The sequence below is a fragment of the Papio anubis genome, chromosome 10 (assembly GCF_008728515.1).
Source record: "Papio anubis isolate 15944 chromosome 10, Panubis1.0, whole genome shotgun sequence".
Taxonomy (NCBI): domain Eukaryota; kingdom Metazoa; phylum Chordata; class Mammalia; order Primates; family Cercopithecidae; genus Papio; species Papio anubis.
The window spans coordinates 38,037,542-38,061,154 of NC_044985.1; the positions used below are offsets into that span (position 1 = coordinate 38,037,542).

At 37.1% G+C, this 23,613-nt stretch overlaps 1 protein-coding gene across 7 annotated transcripts in view; it reads left to right on the plus strand.

Moving 5' to 3' along the window:
- The window catches only part of GALNT13 (polypeptide N-acetylgalactosaminyltransferase 13), a 590,308-nt gene that overhangs the window by 423,065 nt on the left and 143,630 nt on the right, over positions 1–23,613 (plus strand). For all 7 annotated transcript variants that reach the window (XM_031651262.1, XM_031651267.1, XM_031651266.1 and 4 more), the window contains one exon: positions 13,643–13,823. In XM_031651262.1, coding sequence (XP_031507122.1) covers positions 13,643–13,823 — 181 coding nt within the window. The remainder of the gene's footprint in view (positions 1–13,642; positions 13,824–23,613) is intronic.

A 23,613-nucleotide genomic window follows, 5' to 3' on the forward strand; every position in this document is an offset into this window, starting at 1 on the left:
TACTCACTGTCACAAGAACAGCAGCATGAGGGTAACCACCCCCATGATTCAAGTACCTCCCACCAGGTTCCTCCCACAACATGTGGGAATCATGGGAGCTACAATTCAAGATGGTATTTGTGGGGAGACAGAGCCAAACCATATTGTCCCACCCCGGCCCCTCCCAAATCTCATGTCCTCACATTTCAAAATCAATCATGCCTTCCCAACAGTCCCCCAAAGTCTTAACTCATTTCAACATTAGTTCAAAAGTCTGCAGTCCAAAGTCTCATCTGAGACAAGCCAAGTCCTTTCTGCCTATGAGCCTGTAAAATCAAAAACAAGTTGGATACTTCCTAAATACAATGGGGGTACAGTCATTCAGAAAATACAGCTGTTCCAAATAGGAGAAAATGGCCCAAATGAATAGGCCTGCAGGCTTCATGCAAGTCTGAGATCCAGTGGGGCAGTCAAATCTTAAAGCTCCAAAATGATTCCCTTTGACTCCATGTCTCACATCCAGGTCTTGCTGATGCAAGAGGTAGGTTCCCTTGGTCTTGTGCAGCTCCACCATTGTAATTTTACACATCCTCTGAAACCTACTCAGAGGTTCCCAAACCTCAATTCTTGACTTCTGTGCACCCACAAGCCCAACACCATGTGTAAGCCACCAAAGCTTGGGGCTTACACACTCTAAAGCAACAGTCTGAACTCTATACTGGCCCCTTTTAGCCATGGCTGGGATGCAGAGTATCAAGTCCCAAGACTTCACAAAGCAACTAGGCCCTGGGCTGGCCTATGAAAAAAATTTTTTGTCCTAAGTCTCCAGGCTTGTGATGGTACCAATGTACTATATTAGTCCATTCTCATGCTGCTAATAAAGAAATACCCGAGACTAGATAATTTATAAAGGAAAGGGGTTTAATTAACTCACAGTTCCACATGGCCGGGAGGCCTCACAAAATGGCAGAAGGCAAAGGAGGAGCAAAAGCACATCTTACAAGGCAGCAGGCAAGAGAGTTTGTGCAGGGGAACTCCCCTTGATAAAACCATCAGATCTCATGAGACTTAATCACTTTCAAGAGAACAGCATGGGAAAAACCCAACCCCATGATTCAATTACCTCCCACTGGGTTCCTCCCACAACACATGGGAATCATGGGAGCTGCAATTCAAAATGTGATTTGGGTGGGGACACAGCCAAAGTATATAAATCCCCAAGAAATTAGTGATTGCCAAGTCGTGCTATTGCCTTGAGAGAGCTGGAATAGAGGACAGTCTCTTGGGATTCAGCTAGAGAGGCTAGGGTGTTAGATGTGTGTTCCAGTTTCTTCTTTTCTTGCAGAGAAGCTGAGAGCCAAAGTTTATGTCCCACTTATTCTGTCCTTCACCAAGGAGACAGTCTGAAGCAGCTGCCTCTGCTCATAATCAGAATGCTCACTTTGAGTTTAGTGAGAGAGATGCTGAACATTTTCAAGTTTAAAAGTCTTTTCTTGTTCCCTGTGGTCTAGGAGACTTAGGAGTGCAGAGCTCTGTCGACTCCTATAACTAGGTGATTTAGGAGCCAGTCCCTTGGGTAAAGGCTATAAAAGTAGGGGCACTCAATGCATGCAGAAGCCACTCCCAGTGAGAGTGTGCATATCTAGATTTACTGCTGGGGCAAACCAGGGAAAAATATGCAGGGAGAGCCCACTCTCCCATTCAAACAAGTGGAAGTCTCACACCCTTCTAGCAGGGGAAGAATGTAGTCCAGAATTATCACTGAAACAAAGCAGGGAAGAAGGTGCAGAGAATGCCTACTTTTCCAATCAGGAATGAAGAGGTCCCCCAGTCTCCCTCTAATGAGAGATTGCAGAAATTTATCTTAAAAGCAAGGCAAGGAAGGAAGCAAGGGGAGTGCCCACTCTCCTATTAAAGCAAGCAGAACTTTTACACCTCTCTTGTAGGAGTAGACTGAGATTACAGAAATTTATCTTAGGAGCAAGCCCGAGAAGAAGGTACATACAGGACATGCCTTGCTTTCTGTTTAAGCTGGAGAAGGTTTATTCTTCATTTGCTATGTAGGTTCCCAGATACTGGCTTGTTAAAAGGCCAGAACCACAGGAAGCTGATGGGAAAGCCTGAGACCAACTTTGGGGGAATTTAGAAGCTGGGCCAATCCTGAGTGCTGTATCTGCTAGGAGGGCTCATGTGTTTCAAACCTTTTTTTTTCTTTTCTTTTATGCTTGAGATAAATCTTCTGATGCTCTCTCCCTGTGGTTCATCAAGCATGGGGATTGAAGAGCCAAGCCCTCTGTAGAGACTGCAAAAGTTGGCACTTTATGTGTGGTACAAGCCCCTTACCCCCCAGGAAGAAGCTGGTAGTTGAGATTTTTCTTCTCATTGTAAGGCTCTGTGGTCAGGGTGGAGCTAGTGTATGAGTGTATTTCTGCTTTCAGTATCCGTTTTGATGTGACTATTTCTCAGTAGTCTGGCATGTAGGGGTCTTTCATTTGGATTTTGGCTTTCTCTTGGAGAGAATTGACTCATGTTTAGGTGTATACTAGATGTGCCTGTGGGATGAGGGGTAGCCCAGAGCCTGCTCTTTCACCATGTTGCTGACATACCTTCATATATTATTTCCTAATTTTAATTTCCCAAGTTGTGTCAAGTTATTAAATTCCTATTTCATTGCCATCACCTTGGGCAAAGTCATTATCATCTCTATTCTAGATTGTTGCCGTAACTCCTCAATAAATCACTCGTTTACTCCATTCCAATTCATTTGCCAAATAAAAGTTAAGTATCTTTATGTGAATTAGGTTGCCTTAATCCTCATAACAATGTTCTTTTACTAGGATTGCTGGGCTAGATTCTTCTAGTTTATTATCTGAGACCCAAATCATAGAAAAATGACATAACTGAGGTCACCCTGCTAGTAAGTTGCAGAGCTAGGATATAATATCAGGAGCTATAGCCTCTACTCATAATCATTGTGCTATATGGTCCCCATTGTATATTATTATTGTTTGTTTTCATTATGACTATATTGAAGAATGACTTTGGGCTGGGGGCAGTGGCTCATGCCTGTAATCCCAGCACTTTGGGAGGCTGAGGCAGGCAGATCACGAGGTCAGGTGATCGAGACCACAGTGAAACCCCGTCTCTACTAAAAATACAAAAAAATTAGCTGAGCATGGTGCATGGTGGTGGGCACTCGTAGTCCCAGCTACTCGGGAGGCTGAGGCAGGAGAATGGCATGAACCTCGGAGGCGGAGATTGCAGTGAGCGGTGATCACGCCACTGCACTCCAGCCTGGGTGACAGAGCGAGACTCCGTCTCAACAAAAGAATGACTTTGTGCCAGACATAGTATGTTTATGGGTTAGGGGAAAGATAAAGATTAATATAAAAACAAGCAGTTGCATGAATTTGGCACAACAGCTGTAAAATTAGAAACAATAGTAGCAGTAGAACTGAGATTGCAAAGTGGAGCTTATGAAGTTTATGAACTTTAATTAAAATGTCACTGATGTACGTGCCAAAAACCATGAAAAGGATGAAGTATGTTAGTTAATTGTCTCCTAGCAGGGGAAAGAAAATAGAGTAGATTATCAAATGAGCAATGGGCATTTTACATTTTGATTAAGAACCTTCTCCATCATAAGACATTTATAAAAATATCTGGGAACAAAGACAAGTTTTAATTCCCTGTGGATGATAGGATAGTTTATATTGTATACATGATCAAATTTACTTGAAAGAGATAAAATATAAAATATTAATCTGTTGAAAGCCTAGAAAATAACAATCGGATATACTCAGTGATACAAAGTAATTCAGATGTCACTTGTTCATGTGAATGAGATATCATGTTTTATTCAGCTTATAGTGTTTGTTCAGACATTGTAAAATAATTTCAGGGAATAAAATGCAGTATTCTAATTAGAAGCTACTAGACTATTCTTTTAGACTCCACACAATGTACATAACTCCTGGACACTGATGTTGTAATTTTAAAGAAACACAACATTTTTAAGACCTGAATAAAATTCTTTTTAAAAAGCAAGAATGAGCTAACAATCTATAGATGTTGATTTCCCTGAGAAATTATGGCAATAAAAGTTAAATAATATCCAAGTATCATTTTACTTCATCCCATATCAAGTGCCAGACATAGTTCCTTGTTCCTTTACACATAAAATCTTATTAGGGTCTTGGAAGTAGTCATTATTATTCCCACTTTCCATTGGGAAAGTTAAGGCCTTAAAGACTTAAATAATAATTTTCACAAGTATACACAGTACGTGACAGAGCCAGTAGAGAAATTCTGTTTGCTTATTTCATAGCCCAAGTTTTTGTTTTTTGTTTTTTGTTTTTATTATACTTTAAGTTCTAGGGTACATGTGCATAACGTGCAGGTTTGTTACATATGTATACTTGTGCCATGTTGGTGTGCTGCACCCATCAACTCATCAGCACCCATCAACTCGTCATTTACATCAGGTATAACTCCCAGTGCAATCCCTCCCCACTCCCCCTTCCCCGTGATAGGCCCCAGTGTGTGATGTTCCCCTTCCCAAGTCCAAGTGATCTCATTGTTCAGTTCCCACCTATGAGTGAGAACATGCGGTGTGTTGGTTTTCTGTTCTTGCGATACTTTGCTGAGAATGATGGTTTCCGGCTGCATCCATGTCCCTACAAAGGACACGAACTCATCCTTTTTTATGGCTGCATAGTATTCCATGGTGTATATGTGCCACATTTTCTTAATCCAGTCTGTCACTGATGGACATTTGGGTTGATTCCAAGTCTTTGCTATTGTGAATAGTGCTGCAATAAACATACGTGTGCATGTGTCTTTATAGCAGCATGATTTATAATCCTTTGGGTATATACCCAGTAATGGGATGGCTGGGTCATATGGTACTTCTAGTTCTAGATCCTTGAGGAATCGCCATACTGTTTTCCGTAATGGTTGAACTAGTTTACAATCCCACCAACAGTGTAAAAGTGTTCCTATTTCTCCACATCCTCTCCAGCACCTGTTGTTTCCTGACTTTTTAATGATTGCCATTCTTACTGGTGTGAGATGGTATCTCATTGTGGTTTTGATTTGCATTTCTCTGATGGCCAGTGATGATGAGCATTTTTTCATGTGTCTGTTGGCTGTATGAATGTCTTCTTTTGAGAAATGTCTATTCATATCCTTTGCCCACTTTTTGATGGGGTTGTTTGTTTTTTTCTTGTAAATTTGTTTGAGTTCTTTGTAGGTTCTGGATATTAGCCCTTTGTCTGATGAGTAGATTGCAAAAATTTTCTCCCATTCTGTAGGTTGCCTGTTCACTCTGATGGTAGTTTCTTTTGCTGTGCAGAAGCTCTTTAGTTTAATTAGATCCCATTTGTCAATTTTGGCTTTTGTTGCCGTTGCTTTTGGTGTTTTAGACATGAAGTCCTTGCCCATGCCTATGTACTGAATGGTATGACTGGGTCATAATGTTCCTTCTTTCTTTTCTCACTTCCTTTTAAAATGTTGAGGGTACACTAAAGGAAATTATTGAGGTAGTCATTGTGGACTCCACTCAATTTGAGTTCTTTCTGCTTTAACATTTATTTTTTTCACATTACCCCGGAGTCTAAATATATGACATTTATCTGGTCAATATTTCATAAATTAAATGTTTTATTCTTATATTAACTTAGTATTAGTATGAGTAGATATTAGCCTAATTAATGCATAGTGTTATGCATTTCTACCTCAATCTTTTTATTTTTGTACAAATTTTGAGGAGAGGCTTTACCTAGGAAATACAATATCAGCATTTATCTGCACATTCTGTGAGCACAGATGGCTGATGGGAGAAGCACTCACATTATTTCAAGAGTCAGTAGCCTATGGCATACAGGCAAAACATGAGCCAGTGTTCATTGAGTTATGGAACAGTTGCCACCATTTCTTTGTATCTATCCTCAATATATTTAAGAAATGCCTTTATCTGTGAGAATCAAAGTCAGACAGGTTTTTCTTGTCTTACAAATATCAACCGTTGCAGCATTATACCTGTATATGTACATACAAAATGTCATTACATGTCAGGAGGATAACATAAAATCTGCACTTTCATATATCCTTATCTTTGCCAATTACGATGGAAAGGAGTGAGACCATTAGAACCCTACTTTAAAAGATTTCAAACCAGATTTCATTTCCTGTTCTGTGTGCACGTTCAGGATATAGGGGAAAACAAAACAATATCTTTTCCCTGCCTGTCACAAGGTTTATAACTGACACCCTTATACAAAAGACAGACAGATTCACAAAAGGAAATCATGACAAATTTATTTAACCCAAGTTTTATGTCAAATGAGAGCCTTCAGAAATGAAGACCTAAAGATCCAAGAATTTTTATCCTTAGGCATCTGTTTCATAAGTCAACGATACTTTTATCCTTAGGATCCAAGAAGAATGGACAGTCATATAGAAGTATGATTGGACAAAAATTAAGTGTGATCTAATGGAATTAAAGGAAGCGGGGCACTTAGCAAGGTTGGTTTGTTCAGATTCTTCTTGGCCTGCAGCTATAGGGCAGAACCCCTCTAAAATTAGAGTCTTATGATCTTCTTTCAGGCAGAGTAAGTCAGAGAATTTCTTTATGGCTATACTTCAGGGTAGAAAGGTGGGAGAAGGTCAGAGTGGCCTCCTGGCTACTGCAGTTTTTCCAATTGCCAACTTTACATATTTTGGAGTATTATATTCAGAGCCCTGATACTGGCACAGAACCAATAAACCCACAAGCTATGGGAGGACCAAGAAGCAACAGGGCGGAAATAAAGAGCCCTGTGCATCTAACTCACAACCACAGTACTAATCCATATTTGTAAAAAGGCAAATGGAGAGTCCTGAGGACAACTGTCAGTCACTAGTTTATATTAAACAGGGCTTAGTCTGAATTTAGTGGAGTGCAGATTTAAAATGGGTTTTTTTCCTCCAATTATTCCTTTTATGCTCTCAAGAATACTCATTTTCAGTCCTTAATGTTATTTAGCACTGATTTTATAGCTTTGTAATAACTTTTAGTTATTGAAAATTCTTTTTATTTTATTTTTTATGTTTGCAATGGAGTCTCTCTCTGTCACGCAGGCTGGAGTGCAGTGGCGCGACCTCGGCTCACTGCAACCTCTGCCTCCTGGGTTCAAGTGATTCTCCTCCCTCAGCCTCCCAAGTAGCTGGGATTATAGGTACCTGCCACCATGCCCAGCTAATTTTTTGTATTTTTTAAACTTTAGTAGGGACGAGGTTTCACCATGTTAGTTAGGCTGGTTTCAAACTCCTGACCTCAGGTGATTGGCCCATCTGGGCCTCCCAAGGTCCAGGCATGAGGAACCATGCCCAGCCATTAGAGAAAACTCTAATGTCCACTGTAAAGCCTTGATTTTTGTAGGCACATATCGCTCACATTCTCTTCTCTCCCTAGGCCCATGATGAAAGAGGAGCTTGGAATGAAAGAGGGCAGGGGTTTGTGGGTTGCCTTCCCCAGTGGGTAGGGTCAAATAGGAAGGCTAGAAAAATGGCAGGTCTTTTGTGGTAAGTTTGATGATGGCTTGCCGTTGTTGGCTCCATATGGTTCCACTTGCTATTGGTGGCCTTACCCAGGTGATTATTTTCCATACATAGTTTTATTGTTTTCTTCAAACTGTGCTCAGCTTCAACCTTTATTTCTTCTCTTTTCCAAGGGCCTTTTTGGAGGGGGAGATCTTAGTCTCTATTTCACCCAACTGCCTTTCTCAAAGTGTGCCTCCTTGCTGATCTGCCATATTGTTAGTCCCATAGCTCATTCTTTCTTTTCTATGTTCCATGCTCTATAGAGCCCAGAAATGACTGTGGTCTTGTCCAGATGCTATTAAAGACCACTTCCTCCAGGTTCACTGCATCACTGGACCTATCAATTCTGCTGAAACAACCTGTACAATAAACCCCAATCATAGCTTCAGAATTCACTAGATTGGGAGCGGACTCTCTTTTCCTAGGGTCATGTAGCTCTCTGAACGCATTCTTCTCTGTTCTAAAGGCAGCACCAGGATAGCATGCTAATTTGCTGTGCAACTATCCAGCCGGGAGAGAAATGCCAGTCTCTTCTTCATTCCGTTAGCTCCCTTGTTTGGTTGAAGGAGGAAAGAAGCTCTTCATTTATGCATATTCCATAGGAAGGGAGGGAAAAGCCTCTTTACCAGACACCTTGTGTTCCTCACAATAAAGAGAAGACCTTAAATTCCTTCTTATGTATAACAAGTCATGTGTCATTTCTTCTGAAATTGGAGCACCTTTTACAAAAGTCTGGTCATGGAATGAATGTTGAGTACTCTACTAAATCATGTCTGAGAGAGAGAGAGATTTGTGTGATCTTAGTTAAATAGATTTCATAGCACATTAAAAATTAAGATTGTATCATTGAGCAATCTCATTTGCCATAAACTATCAACCATTTCTAATTTTTCTTCGTTATGCTGTGACCTCCGAAGAACTTCCTCAGTTCCCAAGACATGTGGAAAAACAGTTGCATATCATTTGACTAGATTACTTTACCTAGTCTTTTAAAGATATTGCCTACAAAAATGCCATTTAAAATTGCAAAAAAAAAAAAAAGTTTAAACCTCATCACTGTACCAGGAATGTCTTTTATTTTTAATGTTAACCTTGGTAGTTAATTTTGAATTGTCCATTTGTCTGTTCAACCAACATATAGTAACATCTACTATGTATGTAGCACTGGGCTTAGCTCTAGGGCTACAAAAATGACCAGACATCTCCACTGTCCTTTTTAGAGCCTACATTGTAGTTGAGGAAAGAAAGTATATAGGAATACAAATAAACAAGTTACCAATTGTGGTAAGCAAAGAGGGAACTAAACAGCGTTCTCTTAGAGAAAATAACTGGGGTGGGGCTACTTTAAATATAGCAACTGGAGAAGACCTCTCTGATGAAGTGATGTTTCAGCTGAGATGACAAATATGGGAAAGAGGTAGCCAAGGTGAAGGGCTGACAGAATTGTATTCCAGGTACAGGGGAAGGAGATTTGAGAATTTGGTGTGTGAAAAGGTATGTGGTATGTTATTCTAGAATGTGGCAGGGGGCCAATATCACCAGTGTTTTTTGACAGAGAGGGAAAATCAGGTATGGTCTTAGAGGCCCTGCTAAAGAATTGTGTTTACATTCACAGTGCAATGAGAAACCATTCAAGGATTTAAGCAGGGAAGTAAAATTAAGTAATTAAATTTTCAAAAGATCACTTTGATTTCTCAGTACAAAACAAATTGTAGAAAGCAACAGTGAAAGCAGCAAGACAATTAAGAGTCTGTTGAATTGACAGACAAGAGATGCTGGTGATTAGGACAAGGATGGTGGCAGTGGAAACGGAGAGAAGGCTCCCACAAAATTAATGTATTGAAGGCTTCAATTACCTCCTCACATATGGCCTGTGAGGAGGGAATTGAAGAAAAATGAGGTCATAAGGGTGGGGTCCTAATTTGATAGGACTGATATCCTTACAAGAAGAGAAAGAAAAACCAGTGTGCTCTCTCCATGATGGAAGGACACAGCAAAAAGATAGTCATCTACAAGTCAGGAAGAACACCTTTATGAGGAACTGACCGTGCTGGCACCTTGGTCTTTAACTTCCCAGCCCCTAGAACTGTGAGAAGGAGATTTCTGTTGTTTAAGCCTCCCAGGATTTTGTTACGGCAGCCCAAGCAAACAAAGACAGATGGCCATATGGAGAATTATTTGACAGATAGCACTACTAGGATTTAATAGTGGATTGCATATGCATACAGGTGATGAAAAAATAAGTCAATGATATGTTCTAGTTTTATTTATTTATTTTACTTATGTATTTATTGGTTTGACTATCTGGGTGAATGTTGGCACCATATACTATCAATTGGAAAAAAAAAAAATTAGAAAAAAATAAGACCTGGCTGACAGAACAGGGGTGATCAACAAACCAAGTTTGAACATTTCTGTTTGTATGTTTCTGGAACATACAAGAGGAGGTATCAAGTAGATGTATAGATACACAGGTCTGGATCCCAGAAAAGAGGTCTGGGCTGAGATATAAATGTTGAGATTGTTGGCATGCAGGTCCTATGTAAATTAATAGTAACAAATGAGACCGCCCATTAAATGTATAAAGAAAGATTAAGGCCAGCATTGAAATATAAATTTAAAGTAAAAATGGATAAACATATAAGAAGAGGAAAATCAGGAGACTCCAAGAAAAGAGTCAACAAGATCATAAATGCATCAAGGGATATTTGTTATTTTGACCAGAGGAATTGTAAGGAGCTACACAAATAAACAGCAATTTTTACAGTAGGTCAAAAACAAATGAAAATTGAGGAAAGGAAAGAACATGTATCACTAAATATATATATAATATATAAATATATCATATATAATATATAAATATATAAATATATCATATAAATATATAAATATATAATATGATATATTTATATATATTTATAAATATATAATCTTATATATTTATATAAATATATAAGATATATTTATATATTATATATTTATATAAATATATAAGATATATTTATGCTAATATAAACATTAGCATAATATTCTACATTACATAATATTTTACATAATTAGCATAATATAATACAAAATGCTTATATAAATATAACATATATTATAAATTATATATTTATATATTATATATATATATTAATATTTTGTTGTTAGTGTTGTTGTTGAGACGGAGTCTCACTCTGTCGCCCAGGCTGGAGTGCAGTGGCTCAATCTCGGCTCCCTGCAAGCACCGCCTCCTGGGTTCATGACATTCTCCTGCCTCAGCCTCCCAAGTAGCTGGGACTACAGGCGCCCACCACCACACCCGGCTAATTTTTTTGTATTTTTGGTAGAGACGGGGTTTCACTGTGTTAGCCAGGACAGTCTCGATCTCCTGACCTCGTGATCCGCCCACCTCGGCCTCCCAAAATGCTGGGACTACAGGTGTGAGCCACCGCGCCTGGCCACTAAAATATATTTTTACCATATTAGTGATACATGTTCTTTAGGAACGTGGCACCATCTCTCTCTGTTTCCACTGCCACCATCCTTGCCCTAATCCCCAGCATCTCTTGTCTGTCAACTCAATAGAATCTTAATTGCCTTTCTGCTTTCACTGTTGTTTCCTAAGACCATGTATCACTAATGCACTAAAATTACATAATTCATAATTTTACCATGACAAAAATATAAAATACATATTAGAGATACAAATGTATTATATATAAAATATAAAACATAGATTAAATATATATTTTATATTATTTAATGGTAAAAGGAAACAATGAGATACCTAGGATGTAGATATTAAGCAATTGACTTTTTGTTGTGTTTTATAAATTTTTAAAGCTATTTGAAAGATAGACGACTTTAGAGGGTATTATGCAAAGATAGGCATAATCTAGTAATGAGAAACATGATTAATATTTCAGGAGAAAAGCAAGGGGAATGACTAGTGACATCTTTAACAAAGATACAAGGGATATATTAAGGGATATAATGGGGGCTGAAAAAGTATTGATTTATCTTTGATAGGATAGGGATTAACTGCCTCCATTTTAACAGGAAGGAAGAATGTAAAAATATGCATAATGACAAGAAAGTTCATATATTTCATGAAGCTAGAAAGATGAAGTTATCAATCAATGAAATACTTTGATTATTTAAGAATGATCGAGGAAGGTTTCTATTCTTCTCTCATATTCATCTGTATTTCAGTGTTTGTTGGACCTATTTTTCTGCTAGCATCACACTGTTTAATTGCTTCAAAGAGAATAAAATACCTAGGAATCCAACTTACAAGGGATGTAAAGGACCTCTTCAAGGAGAACTACAAACCACTGCTCAGTGAAATAAAAGAGGACACAAACAAATGGAAGAACATACCATGCTCATGGATAGGAAGAATCAATATCGTGAAAATGGTCATACTGCCCAAGGTTATTCATAGATTCAATGCCATCCCCATCAAGCTACCAATGAGTTTCTTCACAGAATTGGAAAAAACGGCTTTAAAGTTCACATGGAACCAAAAAAGAGCACTGTTTAAAAATTATAAAATAAAAAAGAAGAGATTTACATGAAATGCACAAACCATTATTGATTATTATGACTTATTATTTATCATCTTTTATCTTCTGATAAAAAAGTGAATGTATCTTACTGCTACCCAAGTCAAATAGCAGCTCTCTTCTAAGCTAAATGTTATCTGAAGGGCCAGGTGGAAGGATATTTTTCTTTTTTCTTTCTTTCTCTTTTTTTTCTTTTCTTTTCTTTTTTTTTTTTTTTTTTTTTTTGAGATAGAGTTTTGTTCTTGTCGCCCAGGCTGGAGTGCAATGGCACATGATCTTGGCTCACTGCAACCTCTGCCTCCTGAGTTCAAGCGATTCTCTTGCCTTAGCCTCCTGAGTAGCTGGGATTACAGGTGTGTGCCACCACATCCGGCTAATTTTTGTATTTTTAGTAGAGACAGGGTTTTCCCATGTTGGCCAGGCTGGTCTTAAACTCCTGACCTCACGTTATCCACCCACCTCAGCCTCCCAAAGTGGTGGGATTACAGGTGTGAACCACCGCACCTGGCCAGAAATGGCCAGAAAGATATTTTTCTTTCAAAAAAAGTCACTCTGCTTAAATCATATGTATCAAATAAAAACAATGTTAGTTACAATATAAAACCATGTCTTCCAAATTTTGTAGAGCAGTAACTATGACTTCTATTTATTGTGACAAGAAAACATGTAGCATATATATAAGAAATATATATACACACACTTGTATGTATAGTACTGTCTGTGTAAACACATATATAGAGAGAAACAGTATATGTTATGGCTATACAATGTAATTTCATAGAAATAAGTATTTTATGGATAGTTTACATAATACTTAGCCTCAAATACACAGTGAATTCTAGGATACTAAGAAATACATGGTATATTTTCTAAGAATTTATAGTTTTAAAGGAGTGATAAGGAAGTGAATAATTGTATTCGGTCCTTCAGTAAAAAATGCTTAAAATACAAAAGGTACACATTACTAAATCTCCCCCCAGAGCTTTCTAGAAGAAATGATCTTGGTGAAGATGAGTTTTGAAGGATATGTAGATGCTGAGCACCTATAAAGGTGTCCTAACACATCTTAATAATAAATCCAAAGCCTGAAGATGCAAGGTATATGAACAGCTTAGAATAAACGGTCATTTATAATTCCAGGTGGATAGAGAATAACTGATTTTTCTCCAAATCAAATTTAGTTTTTGACAACAGCATATAACATGTACAAATTCATTAATAGCAGATTTGAGTAACAAATCTACTAACTAGCAATTAGGTTAACTACTAGAAACTAGAAATTAGGTATTCTAATAAAGAGATATGAATTAATTATATCTTACCTCCATAATTCCAATGCTTCAAGTATTTTAATATATCAAGATCTTCCAAATTCGCATCCTTTGCCAAAAGTAAGTATAGTGTACTGGTTCTAAATTTTGCGTCAGATATTTGCTTGAAACATGTAAGATCTGAAGATTTGGCCTAAGTTTCAGTTGCTTCATCTCATACAACATTATTGCATTATTTACAATGATTGTTCCTTTTCCCAGATTTGGCAATGTGGAGGCTCCTTGGAGATTGTTACTTGCTCCCATGTTGGTCATGTTTTTCGGAAGGCGACTCCATACACTTTTCCTGGTGGCACTGGTCATGTCATCAACAAGAACAACAGGAGACTGGCAGAAGTTTGGATGGATGAATTTAAAGATTTCTTCTACATCATATCCCCAGGTACACAATTCTGACATTTTTCTTTCTCTACAGGAGAAAATAAAATTGAAACATACTGAACATGTGTTTCATTATTGCTGTCATTCTACTAGTTAAAATATTGTTTATTACCATAATATTGCAGAAAAGTGTATATGAGACAATTGTACTATGAATTTTGATGTAAAATTTTGATGTAAAATAAGAACTATATTTCAAACACCTAAATACTATCTTTTTTGTCTCAACCTGAGTATTATGTTGGAAAAATGGAGCAAGCTGTACAGAGAGATTTATATTTATTATTAACTCAAATTAAGAATATTTTAAAAAATATCTTAGTAGGGGAAGGTTAAATGACTTCATACAGAAACAAGATAGAAAATTAGGCAGATATTCAAATTTATATTTCTGAAGAACATAGTAAATTATTCATCAATAAATATGTGTGGAAAATAATATAAGACTAAAATGTTTTCATACTTTAGTTACAGAGAAGTATATGTATTGAAATAGAAGTAAATATAGGCTATCAGTGGGTGGTAAGATTATGGGTAATTCTTTTCCTTATATTTTTATATATTTTCTAAATTCTCTCAATATTCATACATTACTTATTTTAAGAATTGAAAGTCATTAAAAAGGAAAAAATGAGAAAATCCTATTACTGGGTGGTGGGATTATTAGTAATTACATTCTTTATAGTTTTCTAGATATCTGCAATAGCCACATTACAAAAAGAAAAAGAAATTAAAAAGCTGAAGCATTTAAAAAGGGAGAAAAATAAGGATACAGATGGACTCAGTTTTTGTATAGGCCTTATGGTCATTAGCATCATTATTGTCATTATTATGTAACCCATAAGGACAACAACAAAAATCCAGGCCTGCATACTCTTTCTGTAATATAATCTATTAGCTGGCTTAGAAAAGCCTATTTGATTTTAATTGGCATGCTCTGATTTTTGAAGGTATATTTAAGTGTCAATGAAAAGAGTCAAACTCTGTAAAACATTTAGAGCTTTATTCTGAACCAAATTTGAGTGAACCTGGCCCAAGGCACAGTGTCAAGAGTTCCAGAGAATATGTGCCCAAGATGGTTGGGTTATAGGTTGATGTTATACATTTTAGAGAGACATAAGACACATCGGTGAATGCATATGAGGGATATATTGGTTTGGTCAAGTTATTATCTATAGACCTAGAATCAATGGGAGAGTGACTGGGTTAAGATAGGAGGTTGTGGAAATCAAGGTTCTTATTATGCAGATGAAGTATCATAGGTGGCCACCTTAGAGGCAATAGTTGGCAAGTGTTTCCTATTCAAACCTTTAAAAGGTAGCTAAACTCTCAGTTAATCTCCTCAGGTTTGGGAGGGACTGGAAGGGGAAAGGTTTAGATTCAGATTTTCCCCCACAAAAGATGTCTTTGCAGGGTCATTTCAAAACATGGCAAAGAAATATACTTTGGAGTTCCTTCTTTATCTGTCATATGTTTTTATGCCAGAATCAGATTGGCAATGAAGCGGCTACGTTGTCTGGGGTAAATACTAGGGGTTTGTCCCCTCATGTCAAGAAAATTTAGGACAGGGACACGCAGGAGGAATTTAGGAGCAGAGGTTAAATAGGCAGAAGAGAGAGAAAGGAGGACAGCCCTCTCTCTCTGAGAAAGAGGACTTCCGAAAGGGAAAGACCACCAGAGTCGGATGCACGGGATTTTATAGGCAGCCTTGAGGAGGCTGATTTACTAGGGCCCGCAGAATGGTTCGATCAGGTGTGCCCTTTACACCGGGTGCGGCAAGGCTGGCCACCCCACCCTAATCTTATTATACAAATGGACTTTCCACTCCACTGGCGCCATCTTGTCTGCTCCTTACTGTACATGTGGCTGCCAAAGAGAAAAGGGAAGATGGAGTCGCTGTTTTGAACATGATTGGCCCAGCTGTGGGCATCTATATCTGCAGTTCAATTTTACAGACTGCTCTTTGTTAGAAAATGATTTTGGGGGGCTGCTTTTCATTAAAAAGGAAAACCTTACCGAGAACTCCTGTACCCTCACTGTCTGCCTAAGTAATTTCGTCTTAACTCCTATATCAGCGACTAACCCACATTACACAGGATTAAATAAACCCATCTGATGAGATTGTATGGTCTATAGGGTGTGATAGGAACTTGGACGAGAGAGGAAAGGGTCCAAGTTTAGTCCTCATAAGGAAATTCAAACTTTTTTTTGTTTGAGACTGAGCCTCACTCTGTTGCCCAGGCTGGAGTGCAGTGGCATGATCTCAGCTCAGTGCAAGCTCCGCCTCCCGGTTCGAGTGATTCTCCTGCCTCAGCCTCTCCAGTAGCTGGGACTACAGGCGGCCGCCACCATGCCTGGCTAATTTTTGTATTTTTAGTAGAGACTGCGTTTCACCATGTTGACCAGGCTGGTCACGAACTCCTGACCTCCAGTGCTCCGCCCCTCAGCCTCCCAAAGTGCTGTGATTACTGGCTTGATCCACCGCACCGGCCAAAACTTTTTTATATACAAGTACCTAGAAGAGAAGGAGCGGAAGGAGCAGTATGAAGTTTCTGATTAAGATCCAGCATTCCTATATAGAGAAGAAGAATGAGGGCACTGTATGTTTAAGTGTGTGATTAGGAAAAGGACTTTTTCACACGTTTTCAAGCCTCTTCTATGTTAAAAAACTATTACCAGGAACACCATTTCATGCATAGATGTATTTCTCTTTACAGTAGAACTCTAGTGCAGATGTTCAGAGTCGAATTCAGCAAGAGCGTGTAATATTCACAGCAAGGCAGTGACATTTATGTAACCTTTTCATTTTCTTTTGATGATACTTTTTGAATTCAAATCATTACTTGTAGAAATATATAAGTTCAAATATGAATAAAGGAGTAATGGAGGGAAAAAGTGTGTTATGTGTGATTGCATGCAACAAACACTCAGGAATATGAGTAATTGAGAATAATTGTAATCACGTGTATTATATTCGTCCATGATGAATATTTGTGAAAAGTACTGTGCTAGTCTTTTGTATAATTTTCCACTGAATGAAAAAGGCAGATAAATGATGGAACCATCTCTCAGACTGTAATGAAATGACTATAGAATGTAAAGGGTGGAAAAAAATGCCTGCTATCTGGAACTAATGACTTTATGTTGCACAATAGGGACTGCTTGTATATCCTGGAAAGTGCAGATTTTACATTACAATAAATATTATTTGGGGTTATTGTTCTTATAAAATGGATTTATTTAACTCTAGAAAAGTAGTTTGGGAGGCAGAATAAGGACTTTTGGGGAATGTGTTGAAGATATCTAAGAACTTCTAAAGGGCATTTATGCTTACGTGTGTCTCAGAGACAGTCAGTGCAGCTAAGCAATGGTAGAATCTGCCAGCAATAGTGTGGGCAGAGGGAGGAAACCCCAAACCTGAAACATAAAATAATGAATTGCTTCTCCCTGAAAAAGGAAGAATGGACTCAGGCTGGAAACTAGAGCTGGATGTCTAAAACAATTTTAGCCCTGTGAGGATTTCGGATCATCCAAAAACAGATGAAACAGGTTGTATTCAGGAAGTCGTAAATCTATTATTTTTATGATAACAATTTCAGCCATTGTTAATTTAGGCTAAGACAGTGGTGGTCATTTTAATTTAAAATCAAAATCATACACTTCTTTGCTATCCTCTGGAATTTTTTATTTTCTATTTTTCATCCCTTGGGGAATGGGTGAGTTTGTAAAGAGAGAATCTGGTGTATGTGTTCAGGAAGAAGGGGTGGGAACTACATGCATTTGCATCCACAGTTAGAAACTACATCCTTTACTATACTACACATGCATGCACACACACACACACACACACGCATATTTATGAAAAACTGTAAAGAGTTTATGAGTTTATATTGAGCTTCCCAGAACTTCCTTAACATGGGGAAATAAATAATACTTGTTCTTTCTATAAATTCCTCTATATATTTGTTAATTTTTCCAATGTTTTGTGAGATTTCCGCTTTTTACATGTGGGCTTCTACTCTGAAATTGTATTCTTCACTTAGGCAGTATCTCAAACTTCAGTCTAAGTGCTGAGCCTTTATAACTTTAATTCTGACAATAACTTACTTCCAATATACTCTATAAAATCTCACATGCCTACTTTATTGGTTGGCTTCAGGAATGTTTCAGCTCTATCTGTCTTGAACTATCTGGGTATTCTTTCTCTTTGTATTCCCTGAAGTTTGATAACATGGGCAAACCATCGTCACTTCTTACCATATTGTTTTAATTTTTATTACTTGTCTCTATATCCAAAGTAGTTCAGAGACAACTATTTACAATGCCTAGCAACTTTCCTGTCACTTTGTTTAAAAAAAAAATTGTTGAATAACTAGAAGAATGAATGAATGAATAACTTTTAAAAGAGAGCCACTTTTGTTTCTTTCTTTTTGCTGAATGATCCATGGGTGTCTGGTTTATACCAGGGAAACTCTTCACAAGAATTGTGACAAATAAGCCTTTATCCCACCTCTCTGATCCAGCCCTGGATAAGGACCCACTGTTAAAAAAGAGGTGAAGGGCCTTCCTCATAAATCTCTTTTATTCTCATTATTATACTTTAAGTTCTGGGATACATGTGCAGAACGTGCAGGTTTACATAGGTATACACGTGCCATGGTGGTTTGCTGCACTCATCAACCCGTCATCTACATTAGGTGTTTCTCCTAATGCTATCCCTCCCCTAGCCCCCAACCCCCCAACAGGCCCTGGTGTGTGATGTTCCCCTCCCCGTGTCCGTGTATTCTCATTGTTCACCTCCCACTCATGAGTGAGAACATGCAGTGTTTGGTTTTCTGTTCCTGTGTTATATCATTCTGTAACCACACAGCAGGTTCTCCTTGCCTACTGCCCAGACAGAGCTGATTTATCAAGACAGGGGAATTGCAATAGATAAACAGTTTAAGCCACATAAAGCTGGCTGTACAAAAGATCAGAGTTTCATTATTACTCAAATCAGTCTCCCTAAAAATTCAAGGATCAAGATTTTTAAGGATAATTTGGTAGGGGCGGGGGGGAGTCAAGAAATGGGGAGTGCCGATTGGTCAGAGATGAAATCATAGGGTATTGATTGTAGTCTTCCGTCCCTGAGTGGGATCACAGAACTGGTTGAGCCAGATTACCCGTCTGAGTGGTATCAGCTGGTGCATCAAAAGGCAGGGTCTGCAAAATATCTGCAGCTATGATCTTAGGTTTTACATCACAACAGTGATGTAATCCCCAGGAGCAATTTGGAGAGGTTCAGAATTTTGTGGCCTCTGGCTGCATGACTCCTAAACCATAATTTTTAATCTTGTGGATAATTTGTTAGTCCTACAAAGGCAGACTAGTCCCTAGGCAAGAAGGTGGTTTGTTTCAGAAAGGGCTGTTTTTTTGTTTTTTTTTTTTCAACATTACACTAAATTCACTCCCAAAATTAGTTTGGCCTGCACTCAGGAATGAACAAGGACAATTTGGAGGTTAGAAGCAAGACGGAGTTGGGTAGGTCAGATCCCTTTCACTGTTATAATTTTCTCACTGTTATAATTTTTGCAAAGGCTGTTTCAATTCCTCTGAGTTTTCCATAGAAAAAGAAAATTTCCTTTGGTTTACATATGTGCTTAGGGTTTTATGATTTCACCATAATCATAGGTGCACATTGTAGTATAATTTTACCCTCCAGGGTTAATACAAAAGTCTAACAGGCACAATAAAAGCAGACAATAAAATTGTCTAACAGAGCAACATAATACAAGAGCCCACAAACTAAAATAAGGTTATTTTTGTACATCTTGGTTTTTATATTTCTTGTGATTCCCAATTAATTTAAAGTTAAAAATGAGATGTATAAATGGCTACATGTGTGAATACCTTTATCTGAGTTTTTTCACAATATTTACTGTATATCCTAACAGTCCTGGCCTATGCTCATTAGCCATTTGGTAATATTGACCAAGTTGGTAGGGTTTATTATGTCTTCTAAATAAGTGTGTAAATGAAGAATAGACATACTTTGAAATAGTGTTTTAGATTTTTTTTTTTTTTTTTTTACATTTGTTTAGTTTGATTTCTGGCTGTCTTCTTAAGGATGCAAATACTATAGTATCATTGATTTTTAAAGCCCTGTAGGCTGTTAAAGCCTAAGGCAGTTTTTACAAGTAATTGAGCTGTTTCAGCTTGAACCAATCTGATTGTCCTAGCAAATCCTTTGAAATGAAGTTATGTAAGCAAAAACTGTGATTCACAGAATACCACATTATAAAAAGCAACATTTTCTTTTCCTCTTGGTCACAGGTAAAAAGCTTAAGAACCTTAAGATAAACTATAGTTTATAATACTTTCTGTATATTTGATATGCTGGCTGTTTTATAAATAGTGATTTTCTTTTGGGGGAGAAAGTAGATCTCTAGCTGTATATCCACAGGCATGGTGATTAGAATCAGTGGTTTTATATAACACCCAGGTTCTTCTTCCTTTACTTGATGCGCACTCTTGTTTTGAGCAGAAACATATTAAAATTAAATTTAAAGGATCCCAAAACATACCTTTAAAGGTATTTATATGTAACTAGGAAAAATAGATTATTTTTTCTTTGGCAATATTGTGGTTTGATCTTTATTCCAGTTAAACACAAACACACAATTACAGACTCCTTGAACTTACTTTGAAGGTTAACTCCCTATTCGTTAACCTTTTAAAAATGCTTAAGAAAAATCAACTCACCAAAGGCAGGCTTTGTTAGCAGCATCTTTGCATTGTTATTAAAGTTTAAAGCCTATATGCATTTCCATCTCTTGAAATTTCTGTGAAATACTAGTGTTTTTGACATGCTGATTTTTTGAAAAGTACAATATTTAATAACCAGCTCTTTGAATGCGGGGCCTAATTTCTTCTGTAAGTCATGAAAATGTTCCAGGCTGATTTCGCAACCACATTTTGTTTCCAGCAAAATGTGCAGTGTGAATATTTTTGTAATAATCTAGGAATATTAGTTTTTGGTTGGATTAACAGGAATTCATCTGAAAAGAGTGCAGCACTTCTAAAAAATAAAGTACATTTGTACCTATGAGTTTTGAACTTTTATTTTTTAATAAATGCTTTTTCAGCAGCAGCAACCATAGTACCAATGAGGAAATGTGGTATGATGAGGAGAAAATTCTAAATTATTTTAATGTGCCATGTTATAATAACACATAATGCATTATTTGTGTGATGCCCTAAAATGCTAAATATTGAAAATAAAGAATGACAGCTATATTCATCAACTGCTTTTCCTTGCTACAATCAATTAAAACAGTTTTGGATTCTTTAATTATTTAAGGCATTAGGTTAACATTTTTTATTGGTCCTTTTATTGGTATTTTATGGGTTTTTATTTGTATTTTTATAATAAGGATACTGCCTTACTTCTGTCTTCACTTGTTAAGTGCTTGTTAAATACTTGTTTGTCATTATGGCAAGTAGGAGGGACTATGAACACGTTTAAAATGTTGTCTTTGCCATTAAAGAGTGAACTCTCTACGTGAGCACATGTAATTAGTTTAAATGAAAAATAAGATTAAATGTTTAATACATGGGAAACACATTTTCAAGAATTAATATGATTCTTATGTGAACTGCCTACGTTTTCCTAGATTCTTCCTTCTCACTCACAGTCTTCAAGTGAATCTCCAATTCCTTTCTTTTCTACCTTCTAATTGTTCTCAAATCCATTCATTTGTCTTCATTTCCAGACTCACCTTCATCCACACAACCTCCTGATTATCCTGATGGGGCTCTGTTCTAGTCTGTTTTGTGTTGCTATAACAGAATATCTGATGCTGGGTAATTTATAAAGATAAGAAGTTTGGCTCACAATTCTGCAGACTGGGAAGTCCGAGATCAAGCAGCCCATCTGGTGAGGGCCTTGTGCCACTTCAACTCATGGCAGAAGGTGGAAGGGGAAATGGGTATGTACAAGGAGAGCAAACATGAGAAGGCACAACCCACATTTGAAGTAACTCATCCAGAGATGGCATTGATCTATACATGAGGGATCCACTCCCATGACCCAAACACCTCCCACTAGGTCCTACCTTTGAACACTGCAACATTGAGAATCAAATTCAACATAAATTTGGGCAGGAACAAACCTCATCCAAACCACAGCAGTCTCCCTGTCTCAAAGCTTGCCTACACCTCACCCATCCTTACAGCGCTGCTGGAGGACCTTCCCAAACCAAATTATCACTGGTTTCTTATTTTCCTAACAACTTTTTAATGACTTAACACAAAGTCAAAAGTCATGAACGTGGCCAACAAGGCCCTGTGAGATCCAATCCTTGCCCAACTTTCCAATCTTTTCTTGTACACCTTCTTCCCAAGACTTCCACATACCTGCCATGTGGAACTACATTCATTGGGTCTCCAAGCTTAACATGCTCCCTTTTACCGTGAAGTTTTTCTGTATGTCTAAAAGAGTATTTGAGTGGTTAATGAATGCTGCCACCTTTGCTAAAAGTACCATAATCATCCACCCCTGTCAATCAGGTTTGATGTAATTCCCCCCAGGGATTCCAGTGGTTCCTGTAATTTCCCTAATGTAGCATTTATGCATGTTTCAAGTATTTCTTACCCCCACTAACTGATGTGAATAAAGGGGCTATATCTGTTTTATTGTTTTTTGTTTGATTTTGTCTTTAGAGCTTACTGAGCTCCAATCTATTATATTTGTACTATTTTATAACCTATGTCAGAGGCAAATGAAATATATAAGTCCCAATCACCATTACCATGTATCCTTCAAATCTTTTCCTTATGCATTTACATACATATATGGATACATATTCATATATTTAAAAATCAGTACTGTTGTAACTCCTTTACTTCTACCTTAATATTATGCCCTGCAGTGTTTTACGTACTATTTGCTTAGAATTGTTATTCCATTTTGTAGAGAAATAGTTTCACATTGCATGGATATATCAAAACTTATTTAATCATACCAATATTGACAAGCAATTAGGCAGGTTTCAGTTGTCCCTTACTACAAAAAAGTTACAGAAATCCTCCTGTGACAACTTCTTTGTGAACCTGAGAGGATATTTCTGAGGGATGTGGAAGCACTAAGAATGAGAGCACTGGAGGCAGACTACCTGAGTTAATTCAAATCCTGACTCTACTTAATCTTTCTTTACTTAATCTCTGGACTTAGTTTATTACTATAAAATGGGGATTAGAAAAATATGGCCTTCCACATAAAGTTTTTTGAGAGTTAAGTGAAATAAGATATATAAATCACTTAAGACAATGTCTGGCAAGTATCAAACAATTAGCTGTTATTATTATTATTCATATATATTCATAGAATATTCTATGAATATATATGAATGACAACACAAAGTTTACTTAAATTTATTAGATCAATGGATATGTAGATTTATATTTTGGTAGATATTGCAAAAATTCTTAACTTCTTGAAGTACTTTATTATCACTCCCACCAACAATGCTTGAGCACTTACTGTATACTATCAGCATTCTAGATTATCAATCTTTTTGTTTTTGCATATATATATGTATAGACATATATGTACATATTTATTTATAGTTGTATAGATAATTGCACAGATAATCTGTTTTTTCCCCCAATTGCTGCTAGCAATGAACATATTTTGCAAGTTTCTATTGACATTGGGATTTCTTCTGTAAATAAACTAGTCATCATTTTTATTCATATACTTTGTTCATTTTACCATTGAATATTTTTGCCTTTCTTTTACGTATTCATAGATC